The following is a 12,847-nucleotide window of genomic DNA, read 5'->3' on the forward strand; positions in this document are numbered from 1 at the left end:
GGAATAGCTCTCTGTGTTAAGATAAGTGGCACCAGCCACCAGTCCAAGTCTGTAACGAGGTGTTTCAGCTATTGTGATACTTGCCCATATTAGCATTGTGAACGGGTTTTACAGCAACCCTTGCTGTCCCTCCAGAAGGAAGCTGGAAGCAAGTTAAAAGATAGCATATTAGCATTCAGATTGTTTTTATGTTATAGCTGATTCTTTGCTCTTAGAGATCGAGCAGATCCAGTGTGTTCGGGGTGGTTGGGTGCAGAGCAGCACACGTGCACATCAGAGCTTTAGATGGAGAGGGGACCCATTTCCTTGGCCTGGGTAGGATAAAAGTCACGAACCTGGCTTTGGAGAGCATACTAATGAGTGTCATCCAGTTAGTCCTGCAAGCAGACAATGACACAGGGTAGTGTTGGTCTCAGGGCTGTTTGGTTCAGTGTTGTTCTCTTAAGCCCATGTTTGCTGGGAAGGAAATAAAAACCCCTTATGCCCTTGCATCAGCATTTTGGCTAAATGCTGCCTTCAAGGCTGCGTACCATGTTAGCCTAAGCATTTCTTAGGATCATTCTGGTCTAGTTTACACTGATCCAAGGGGGGGAGGGTAGGCTTTGCAAGAGCAAAGCAGAGCGTGTACCTACATTGCACACATCTGCTAGCCACAAGGCTAGGCTTTGCTGTTGTAAGCCTTTTTGCACTAGTGTAATTGCAATGATGTAATTACACCAGTATTAATTCCTTTAATGAAAACTATGCTTTGGATATAAAGGTATAATTTAACTGCAGAACAGGGAGGACGTGTTTGTTACGTTAGTCTTCGCCGATACCATTTTTCTGGAGCACCTAGTAACTAATCTGTCTTCCTTTTTAATTAACAGTGATGTCCTTTACCCGAAAGATACTTCTAGTCCACATAGTGGAGTCCCTGCAGAAGTGCTCTGCAGAGGGAGGGACTTTGTTGTAAGTATAAAAGTGTTTGGTTTCTTTAAAGGAAAATGCAGGTGAAGTTTGCCTGAGAGGCCAAGGCATTGCAAAACTCCGCTCTACTGCAATAAGCCGTTTCCTCCAAAGAAATTATTTGTACTTTAATCCTAAAGGTGTTATTACAAGTCTGTCATGGGAGTGTTGGTGTAGATTGACATTGTGGCTGGCTGGCAGGTTCAGATCATCTGTCGTTAACAGTATTCATGTCTTCCTAATACATGCTGCAAGCCCCTATGACATAGCCCCCACAATGTGGGGCGTACAGAAAAGCCAGGACTGGATAATAAAGTGCTTGTTTCTCCAGATACATTTCCGTGGGCTCAGGACCGTGAGGTCTCAGGAGGGCAGTGTGGGTAAGCTTTGTGCTCTGTGAGCATGCACTGTTGATCTTTAAAAAGGACTTTATTCCCCAGAGCTGCTAATCAGTGAAAGGACTTTGTTCCTAGGCGCCTTTTGTGAGCAGTAGCTGCACATGGAAGTTGAAACGAATGCAGGTCTTGTAAACACACACATAACCACAGCAAAAAGGAGCAACCTCTGCATTGTGTTTATTTTCGCTAACCATGGAAAGAATCAAATTCCGGAGTGGTTCCTAAGTTCATATTCAGTTTATGGCTTCCACCCCATCAAAGAGAAGCTAATGAGTGCATCGCTTTCATTTTTTTCAGTTTGACCTGACTGTTCCCCTTGTTTGCAAAGTTTGTGTATGAGATTTAGTTCTGAATAGAAGCATGCTGTGCAAGAGACTGTAAGGATATTACAGTACTAGTGTAAGACAAAACTGATGGTGATTGAAACTGACTTTTTTATTGAGTCTTGATGTCTGCCCGAGACACTGCCATATGGAGACCTGGATTCAGGTGTGTCCTTAGGACACAGCAGATTAGGTGACACATCGTGCGTAAAGTTCTAGGGGCCAGAAATTATTATGCTTAGTTAAGTAAGTGGTAGTGTTTTAACAATTAAGAGGTAAAGATAAATTACTTTCATTTGAATTATGTCAAATATACCTTGTATGAGAAATGGATCTGGGTTGATCTTAAAGGCAAGTAATTTGCTCATTAGCTCTACAACAGGTAAAAAGTTAAAATGTTACAAAATAGAAAGCATCAATATTTCTGGCTTTCAGATGAAGTGAAATGTCTGGTCATAAGGCTCAGAAATAGTGTGCAATGCTGTGTTGGATCTGTGGAGAAAACGTGTTCTAGCTTAAAAAGTTAACTTTATTTCCCTGTATATATATTTGTGTAAAGTAATTAGTAAGGTTAAAAATATTTATGACCCATAGTGTCTTATGGTGTCCTCCTGTTCCATGCTTTACTTTGTGGGAGGAGGAAAAGTAATTTGTGTCTTTTCTGAAAGCTGCTGTTTTTTCCCCAGGTTCTCAGGTTATAAATTCAGAGGACATGAGTACCATTGGCTGTAGGTGAGGGTAAAGGGCCTGATGAGAAATGGCTGCCTCAGAGTTGTGTGCAAGGAGAGCTGATAGGTGTTCTTCCTGTGGCAGCAACTTCTTGAGCTTTAGAACAGAAATGCCCTGTGCCCTCAGGCGAGCATGGTGATTTTATGTGTTTGTGGGCAGAAAGAAGGATGCATAGATGACATCGTAGGGCAGGAAGAAATTGGCAGTAATGAGATCTTGAATTCTTCGCAGCATTATTAATACACATAGACTAAACAAGGTTGTAGTCTGTTTAAATGGAGACAGGAAAAAATCAAAAGTCATGATCAGAGAGTGTTCTGCCCAAGTCCTCGTGTGTCCTGTTATCCCGCTCTCAGCAGCTGCTTCTCAGGGTGTCACTCCGTAGGAGCTGCTCTGCAGAGCACCTGAATTTCCATGAACTGGGGACAAGTGAGTGACAGGCCATCTCAGTGTAACTGTCACTGTGATGTGCATTGGAGAAGGGAATGTGCACTTTTTAGGGGGCTGTGTGCTGCAAAGGGAAACAGTCATCAGCCTCTACAGGCCCTGCATTAACGGAAGTGGGTGAAGAGTTTCTCTAGGTTGATGATTATATATGTGGGAAGCTGAGCCTCAGGTGTGACTTCTGGAGTCCCAGCTTCGCTCCAGTGGATCTTTGTTTTTTTGGAAGCTAAATGGAGTTTGAGTTCAAGAGATTCTTCATAGCTTTTGTAGTCACAGGTTCACCAAGGCCAAACCATGGACTCTCAAAGTTTTTGATATTGTGTTCATGGCCGTTTGAGGCCAGAAGAGGCCAGAAGGTGTTTTCCCACTGTCTGGCTGAGAATCGCCTACTTCCACATTCTTGAACAGAATGGGGTTTCAGTTCTTCTGGTAAAGTCATTGAACGGGGTCATTACTGTGACTTCAGTAAAGCAACTGCTAAATACAGTTACTAGGTTTTTCTCCTTTGTTGCTTTCCTAGATGTGGAAGTTTACACAGGACCGCTGGGTTGTGAGAAAGGAAGTGGCAGCAGTTACAAAAGTGAGTGATGTTTTTTCTTCTTAAATCAGAAGTTGGCGATACGTGCTAGGCTTTGTCTGTAGGTCAGTAGCGGATGCTGCTGCCTTTTGTCAGGTTCACAGCGTCTGTGTTACTGCTGACTTCAGCGTTGCTCACCAGGCGCCTTCACTTTGTGACAGGTATAGATACACGCTCTGTTTTGGCAATGCTTCGAGCAGCTCCCACAGTTACCACAACTCCACAGGATATAACTGGCCTTGTAGCTGAGCCACTGGAATGCATCTTGTCCTCATCTGTTCCAGTGGAAAGCCTGACACGGTTTGAATTAAGCTGATGGATCCTGCACCAGAACAGATGAGTGCTTGTGCGGTCCACACTAGCTACTCTACAAAAGAGCAGCTCTTCTGTTAGCATTTGCCAGTTGTCAGTATTGAATAAAAGCTTTAAAACAACTCAGGCACCTGAATGTTCTGTTCAAACTGGCAAATGAATGAGAAACATTAAGTAAAGAGGACAAAAAAAGTATTTCCTTAAAATGCGGTAAAATGATAAAACATGAGTCAATTTACGCACAGGCCGTCTGTTTTTGGAATGTAAGATCCAGTGCTGCTTAAAAGCTCTAAAATAAAATTAACGTTGTAGAATATGCTTCTCTGCACTATGAAGTCTTTTCATCTCAGTATGAAAACTCCCTTTTCTTCACAGAACATGCCATGAGCTATTTGACTCTCAGGTGATTAATCACCACTACTCTCTGAAGTCCTGTGTGAGAGTGTTGGTGCAGAGAAGGTTGAGTATCTCTGACTTAGCTGGGTGTGTATTCATGGAGGTGCTCCAGATGATACATCAAATCAGCCCATCTCTTCCTGTCTCATGGAGCAATGCCCACTGCTGCATGGCTGCATATGTCCTATGTAAATTGACTTCCATACTCTTTATGCTTTTTTTTTCTCTTTTAGCTTTGCCCAGAAGATGTGAAAGACTTCCTAGAGCACATGTCTGTGGCAAGAATAAACAAAGGTTGGGAGTTCATGCTCCCTTATGATGAAGACTTTGTTAAGAAGCATCCAGATATAGTTCAGAGGCAACATATGCTGTGGATGGGCATTCAGGCCAAGTAAATGACTTGTTTAATTTTGGGGAATAAGATAAAAACAGAGAACTAGCTAGTACAAAGTTTCTGTGGACATTGATAGATAATTTGACCTGTATTGCCCTGAAGGTTTCCCCTTCCTGTTCCCCAGGCAGTGGTGTGGTGGGGGTGTCACTGTATCATTCAAATTGTTCCTGTTCCTTGGCTCCCTTGAGAAATTGAGTGTTCTGGCTAATAGCTAAAGCTGGCATGGCCGTGTGCAGGCATGAAACTGTCCTGTTATATTTTACCTTTGTTTTTCAGATTAGAAAAGGTCTATAATCTTTTAAAGGAGCACTTGACACCGAAGAAACAAGAGGCGCAATCAGGTAATGATCCAAGGAGAACATCTTGAAGCACATGCATCCCTCCATATTCCAGGGTGATGTTTTGGAGTTCCTTTCTGGTTTTGAACATGGTGGGGACTGGTCTTGCTTTGTTTGATATTTTTCCTTTCTTGCGATTTCCTCTGGATTATCTGAGACAGATCTTGGTCTTTACTGGCATCACTGATGTTGGGGTGACACAAGCTTACTGTAGCATCCTTGTAGCAGAGCAGGGAGGATTCCTTGGCACTGGGGTATCGCTAAATAGCAATAGTGTAAAACCAGGTGGTTCTGTTATCCACTTCTTCATTCAAGGCAGTTTGTATGGTGGAAGGGTGAAGCAGCTCCTGAGGAGAGGACAGGGCCAGTGCACAAGTAATTCTCACCTCTCCGTTTGCAAGCTAATGTGCATGAGGTGATTTTTTGATTTCCCCTAACTTGCACTAGACTCTCTGTGGTGTGGTTGAAGGCTGAGCAATTAATGAAGAATGTGTTTGGCAGGGGGCTGTAAGGAGGTGAGAAGCTGTCTCTTTTTGACATCCTTTTCCACCGTGGATGCCAGTGAGAATATTAAAGTAGCCGCTCCATAATCTTAAAAGATTGTGAAAACTTGAGAATCCAGAGAGTTTTAACTAGGCATTTGGCTCATTGCCAGACACTGGAGCCAATGAAGAGTATAAGCAGAACTGACAAATATGAATCCATTTCAATACCCTATGTCTGATCTGCTTGGAAGGATTAGGTGTTGGGTTATCTGGAGAGGATTAGCGAGCCTAACAGCAGAGGAGATAACAGCATGTGTGTTGTGCATGCTTTTTACCTTAGACACAGCACTCCTTCCTTTGGCATTGAGAATGGACTCCTCTGCTGCCAGGCACGTCCCCTCCTTTCACCTTTGGGTAGCTGGATGTGGAAAGGACACAGGGGAAGAGGCACAGGACTGCATGGGAAGAGACTGCCTCCTGTCCCTTTCTCCCCATCTCTGGGTAGCTAAGAAGAGGGTCTCAGACTTTCACACTGTGCATCTTATGCTAAAACTCTCCTGGAGTATACACTCTCCTCACTGTACCTATAGGACATCCTTGTGGTGGCTCAGGCTGTTGCTGCAGCAGCCCCACTAGCCACTAGATACTCAAAAAAAAAAAAGAAAAAAAAAGTTGTTGGGCAGAGAAGTATCGGGTCACATGTAGAAGTGTTTAAGGAGTCTGTATCCTGGTTTCCTGATTTGCGGAAAAGGCCCTAGTGATTGAACACATCCACTTTGTCTTTGCTTCAGGTTCCTTGACTGGAACACCCTTCCTCAAACATCTGGCTCACCACGACTCCCCAGAAAAAAGCCACCAAAAAAACCCCAAAACTAAAGTAAAATCTAAACAACAAACTGGGTTTATGCCTTAGATTTCACAGGCGGGTGATGTTTCCTGGTTCTATTTCACTGTGAGCCCTTCAAGAAACATTCTGTGAGACTAGAGCCCTGGTTACAGTGAGATTTATGGTATCTTTTGTTTCTTACTAGCTCATCCATTGCTGGTTTCTGGGGAGCAAAGGGTCAACATGGCTAAAGCAAAAGTCAAGCAGAACTATGGGCAGCTGGAGAAGGACTTCCAGAAGCAAAAGGCAGAGATAAAATCAAATGATACCTCAGCCAAGATGGATGTTTCCAATATCCGCATTAAAGAGGAGCCTGTGAGTGACGAGGAGCCGATGGATACCTCGGCTTATAAGGGCATGAACAACGGCATTGTCAACGGCCTCCACGCAGAGGAGGACTCCACAGACTCTTTAAATGGCCACTTGCCTGGAGGCTGCATTGACCGGGTGGCCCAAGAACTGAAGGCTTTTGTGTCGTCAACATTTAAGAAACAATTTGTACTCACCCTGAGTGAGCTTAAACGGTTATTTAACCTTCACTTAGCCAGTCTGCCTCCGGGACATACATTGTTCAGTGGCATTTCGGACAAAATGTTACAGGACATGGTGTTGGACACTGGCTGCAAACAGATCTTGGTGCCTGTAAGTATGTTTTTCCCTTGGTGTACTTGAGGAGGGGAGACTGGGGGGTCAGTTAAACGTCTGAGCTGTGAAATGCGTGTGCCCTGTGCTGGTGGCCCGGAGAACAGATGTGCTCTGAGTAACTGTCCAGTATTGGGTATGTTGAAGCTGCTGGAGGTTTGTCTGGTGTCCTGCTTCTGGCAGGCCCCGCACTCTTCCTTTGCTGTGCGGTGCTGCACAGCTTAGTTGTCTTTGGGGCTCTGCTTCCACGTCCACGCTGTGGGCTGCAGCAACTTGCTGTCCCGACTTGCTCCTCTTAGCATAGAGTCATAGAATGGTTTAGGTTGGGAAGGACCTTAGTGATTCTAGTTCCACCCACCCCTGCCCTGGGCAGAGACACCTCCCACCAGACCAGGTTGCTCCAAGCCCCGTCCAACCTGGCCTTGAACCCCTCCAGGGATGGAGCAGCCACAGCTTCTCTGGGCAACCTGGGCACATGATCTAAGGCAGTCCCAGATTCCCATCAGCTCTTTTGGAGTTGCACAAGCTCCTTCTCTCGGGGACAGAGACACAGCTGGGGGAGGAAAGGTGGCAGTGGCTGCCTGGGAGCGGCAAGGACACCCAGCAGAGCCCTCTGGGAAGCAGCAAACCATACCTGTAGCAGGCTTCCTTCGTCAGTCCTTCCCTCCTAGACGTGCAGAGAGATGTCTTTGTTCCTTTGTCTTTATGGAAATGACATGTGTGATTGCATGAGACAGAGCCAGGTTTGTGTGACAGTAGATTGCTTTGGAAAAGAAAAGGAATTTGGCATCATGGGAAAGAGCCTAAGAGGAAATTAATTTTACAAGACATCTGGCAGTGCTGATTGCGTCGCAGCCAGAAAGAGCTTGGGAGTCAGCTGCCTTTGGGGAGAGAGGAAAAAACCACGTGAACCGCTGGAAGGAGCGGGCAGGGTGGGAAGAGGAGGAAGCAGGCAGGCTGAGGAGAGAGCCTGGAGCATGGGAGCTGACGCCCAGCTAAGGAATAAGGGTTGCTTCAGGGGGGCAGAAATAGCACGTTCAGTCGTGTGCAAAGTACATGTTGTGGCACCTGGGAACCCAGAAACAGACTTGAAATGCCACTGGGGAGACCACCAATTTCGGTACTTTCTGCTTTCTCTCTTGACAGCCTCCAGGTCCTGGGGTAGTGTTTGCCTGGAGCTGCCTCAGTGTTGGCCCTGCTCTGTGCGCGGTGTAGCATGTGCCTTTGCCGTGCTGATGGTAAATAGCCGAGGTCATTGCTGCTCTGTTACTTGGGATTGGGACTTGTTTGCTTTGGAAATTTGGGGATTTTGGATATTATTCCATCCACTCCTTGCTTAAGCTGTGAGGAGTGAAAGTGGGATAGTTTCTTTTTTCAAAAAACAACCAAAATAAAATCCTCCTGAGGAGAGGTGGCTGGGGACTTCCTTCTCCCTGGAAAACCCTGTTACAGGAGACCTGCAGAGGTGTACAGGTGGTCACTGGAACGTCTCTTGCTGGAGGTCTGCTGTAGGTTTTAGTTCTGCTGACCTAGAATTTACTGCAAAACTTGAGATCTTGTACAGGAGCCTGTATAAGCCTGTACTGTTATCAGCAACGTACGTCGCTCGCCCCAAGCATCCCCCTGATGCTCTGTGCAGATGGCAAAGGGTCCCACAGCTGGTTTTACTTTCTGCACGGGCTCAAACGCTTTGGTGTTTCTCACTTGTTCCCCTGGACAATTTTGTCAGAACTCTATGAGGGCGCCTGAGCTCAGGGAAAGCCTGGAGGGTTGTTTAGCGTGGGATTTAATAGTTGCTCATTAGTTTTCTGTAATTCAAAGTGCTTTGGTGATAAAAATCAATGATCTGAGGTAATTAAAATTGTGTTCTGTAGGGGGTGAAGACACTCATGGCTTGCATGCTGCCCTATTATGGAAAATATGTTGCTGAAAATGGCAATTGAAACCTTACCAGGGGAATGCAGTATTTATGATAAAGCTGACCAACTGCACCAGGGCATGAGATAAACATTGTGGGGAGCCAGAAGAGGCATCGCTGCAGCTGCAGTGGGGCTGTGGGGATGCCTGCGCTTTGTGGCGTCCTTGAGTGGGAGGGAAAAACTCGTGCAAAGAAATAGCGAATTCTGGGCAGATGCCCCCAATGCAGTGGGGGTGAGCAGAGGGGAGGGTGAGCAGAGACGCCCCCCAGCAGACCCCGTCCCTGTCCCCGGGGTAGAGTCTGGCTCCTGAGCCTCCGTGCCCTGGTGGGTGTCCTCCTGGTTCCCTCCCCCTGGTCCCTGGAGTGGCAAGCTTCTGCCCAAATCTTGAAGATATTTTTGGGGCATCAGGAAATGACGTGAGTGTTGCCGAGGTCCGGCCTGGCTCGGGTAACAGAAAAGGAATGGGCCCCGCACGCAGAGTGAGCCCTTGGGGCTGGTGCCGATGCAGTCTCCTGGAGAGGTAAGCTCAATGGCTGTCGTGGTTTTGACCCTCAAACCAGGACAATGATTTACCTCTAGGATCATTCCAGCTAGTAATTTTTTTCTGGCAGACTCAGCCCCTTTCCATCTGGTTTAGCTAAAACATGAGGCTGCCTGGTGTGACAGTTTTTAGGGCGTGCTTAATGAGACACATCCCAAAGCCAAGGGCTCCTCCCCAAGAGCTTCCCTTTGAACATGGCAGCCCTGGGGACTGGGGCAGTACTGCATCTCTTGATAGCCCTGAACTTGCTCTGGGGGCTTGGAGCAGGAGGGGCCACAGGGCAAATACTTTAAAGAAGAGTTTTAAGGCAGTGGAGAGCTGTTTCAAGGTGAGGCTGGAGAGATTAAGGTAATGAACATAAAATGTCAAAGGGAGAGCGGATGGCAGGGCAGTAAAGCTGTGTGGATGGAGCAGCACCTCTCTGAAGAGCTCTGGTGGTGTTTCCCGTGCCTGGGGACAGGCTGTCCAACAGCAGAGTCAGTATTGTGTTGGTTGGAGGCAGTTTCCGCACAGAATAGCCAGATGAACACAGCTGCGTCTCAGAGCTGCAGCTGAGGTGGGAGCAGTTTGTGCTCCGGGTCTGTTGAGCGACTTTCTCCGAGCGAGGCAGCTTATGGCCGGGTGCTCCCGGTGCTGGCATTTCGCCTGTCCTGCCACTGCTTTTTTTTCTGGAGGGAAACAATTATTTGATTTTATCTGTGCTGAATGCATGCAAGAGAGATTATTCCTCAAAAGTGAGTGTTCTTACGAGAAGGGAGCTATGTCAGGTGTTGCAAGTCTAATAAACCTGAATCCTGGCTCTAAACCAAGTGTAAAACCTTGTTAGATTTCAGCCATTTGACCCAGTGTGAGAGCCAAAGTTGCTAATCCACCAGGCAGCTCCCACTGGGCAAAACTCTTCCCCTGCGCGATAAGCACAGAGGCGAAGCGTGGAAGGAAGGGCTGATCTTTCACTCCACAACGCACAGGTCTTTTGGCGTGGTGTGATGGAAGCTGCAAGAAAGGTTTGGTTTGTACCAACTGCCAGGACTGAGGGATGCTGGAACAACCGGGACTGGCTTGTTAGCTTTTCATAGGTGATTGATTTAGGTTGTCTGGGTGGTTAGCAAGGAATAAATTGTTAGTGACGGACAGGAAGAGACATGTCAGGAATGAAGTCATATTCCAGCGTTGCTCATTAGTCACTGCTCCAAGGAGAAATGTTAAGGCAAATGGATGGTATTTTATTTTTTCAGGAGTTCGGGGCATGGAGGGGAGGCGGTTGTGTTCCTTCCTGCGTGCAGGGGTGTGAGGCCTCTGCCTCAGAAAAATCAAATGTATTTCTGTAGCTTGGCACATGGAAAAAAAAAAAAAAAAAAAAACAACAACCAACCAACCAAACCCACTTCATTTTTGGAGCCTGAAATGAGCAGGTGCCTGGTTCACTGTCCATCAGCGTTCAGTCCTCTGGAGTCCTGTAGTCTGCCCCAAAACAGAGGTGACAAATACCGCAGAAGCACAGTGCTTGTTGGTAACGCTGACTTGGGATTAGTGAAGCAGATAACTACAGGATAGAGTCTGAATCTCTAAAACCTGCCACTGTAAATGTAAAAACCTCCAGAAAGACCCTGAAGCACACCTGGTGCTCTCAGTTGGATACTGCTTTGGATGGTCTGGAAGCAGAAGCTGCTGACAAGAAAAATCTGGACATCTTGCCATGAGATACTGGCTAAGGTCTAAGGCCTGGGATGGTTCTGGTACATGGTGATTGACCCTCCACCAGTGGGAAATGGTCACCATGCAAAATTCATGGGATTCCAGCATGCCCAGCAGTTCCCTTTTAAAGCTGTGAGGTGTTGGAGTTGAGCCAGACATGGCTCTGCGGCCCATGCCGCTGCTGTGGGTTACCCCACCATCACCAGAAGCATCTATCAGACGTGGCTTGGGCATATCAAGGCATGTGGTGGTCATCCCCTTCCCTAGGCCATCATTAGCCCCTCATTAATTTGGGGTCTGTGCTGCAGAATCACCCAGCAGGTCAGGTTTGATGCAGGTCTCATTTCTGTGGAAGCTGTCGGGGCTGCGAGAAGGTGTCTACCCCCATGGCTGCGGGACGGGCCTGGCCTGAGCACAGTTACCCCTTCGAGTGTGGAATGGAGAGGAGCTTATGTTGTTTCAGCAGTTCTCATTACATGGCAACAACGTTTTTGATTCAGTAATAGGTGTCCAGGGATACTGTATCATAGAATCATTAAGCAGAACTCATTAATTAGATGGTTATTTTTAACAGCCTCTTCTTCTCAGTTTCCTCCACAGACTGCTGCTTCACCAGATGAACTAAAGGTCTACGCGCTTTGGGAAGCTGGTGATACTTATGATCAGGTAAAGATAAAAATGTGACATTCCCAGATATACGCTTACTGAGCACTTGGCGTTGTGTTCCTGGAACTAGTGCAGCAGGTAGTTTTCCGCTTTCCCTATGGAAGTGTCCAGTTTTCAATACCAACTGTTTCCAGGTGAGAGAAAGCTCTAAGCTCGCAGGGTCATCGGTGCTGTGCCAAGGCAAGCTGGTGTGGGCAGAAATGATGTGAGATGTTGATGATACATGTCAGTAACTAGCTCGATGGGACACAAATAACTTTGAACCTGCGAGGAGAAAGGACTCTCCGATGCAGGCTGACACAGGATCCAGTCCAATTTTTTTTGGTATTTTGATGGTAATGTAACCAGAGAGGAAACGATGTTGTTACCTGATGTATCTGCTTATGCTTAGAATAGGAAATTATTACAGCATATGTGAGCATCTCCTGTGTTTTGATTGCTATCAGAGTAAATTAAGTGAAAGGGAAGGTGCCTAACAAAATGTTGATGGGCAACGTAACTCCTGTGTCTGTGGTCTAAATAAATTTTTATAGGAAAGAGTCAAGCAGTATCCAGCCTCCTAGAAGCATTTGAGAGGAGTGTGTTGCAGCCCCTTTCTCAGCATGTTCTTGTACCTTTGGAGGTGCCCCGGGTGACAGGACGGGTGCATGGAGAGATCCCTGTAGAGCCCTGGGGCCAGGGCACTGCTAGAGAGGAGATGTGTATGGGCATCGCGAAGCAAGAATCCTCTGGTGTAGTTCAGTGAATGTTTCGTACAGACTTAAGGCATGTGCAGTTTTGATATATAGACAGAGAGGAATAATTGTTCTTCTCTTTGTATTTATGATACATTTTCTTTTAAAGCATCGCCAAGTTTTGCTTGAAATCTTTTCCAAAAATTATCGAGTGCGCAGGAATGTCATCCAGAATCAGTTGAGTCAAGAGTGTGGAGAAGATCTAAACAAGCAGGAGGTGGATAGAGTGTTAAAGGTAAGTTTCTGTTCTGTTGTGGGTTTCATCCAACTAATACATGAATTTTTAATGCTTGGTTTAAGCAAAGGATCATATTTTACCTTGAATTGACAAATTGATGCTGGGATGTTGGAATGTTGATAAAGCCTGTTTTTCATCTTGTTTTCTTACACTTGTCTCATTCTACCTTCATTGCCTCCGAG

The 12,847-nt window shown here is 46.3% G+C and overlaps 1 protein-coding gene across 4 annotated transcripts in view; it reads left to right on the top strand.

The window, feature by feature from the left end:
• POLR3E (RNA polymerase III subunit E) overlaps positions 1-12,847 on the top strand; it is a 30,633-nt gene that overhangs the window by 15,036 nt on the left and 2,750 nt on the right. For 2 of the 4 annotated variants that reach the window (XM_074158791.1, XM_074158793.1), the window contains 7 exons: positions 870-951; positions 3,363-3,422; positions 4,361-4,518; positions 4,798-4,862; positions 6,376-6,872; positions 11,616-11,693; positions 12,537-12,662. In XM_074158791.1, coding sequence (XP_074014892.1) covers positions 870-951; positions 3,363-3,422; positions 4,361-4,518; positions 4,798-4,862; positions 6,376-6,872; positions 11,616-11,693; positions 12,537-12,662 — 1,066 coding nt within the window. The remainder of the gene's footprint in view (positions 1-869; positions 952-3,362; positions 3,423-4,360; positions 4,519-4,797; positions 4,863-6,375; positions 6,873-11,615; positions 11,694-12,536; positions 12,663-12,847) is intronic. The other 2 variants (XM_074158792.1, XM_074158794.1) reach the window with 2 other exon arrangements.

This window comes from Numenius arquata, chromosome 14, assembly GCF_964106895.1.
Source record: "Numenius arquata chromosome 14, bNumArq3.hap1.1, whole genome shotgun sequence".
Taxonomy (NCBI): Eukaryota; Metazoa; Chordata; class Aves; order Charadriiformes; family Scolopacidae; genus Numenius; species Numenius arquata.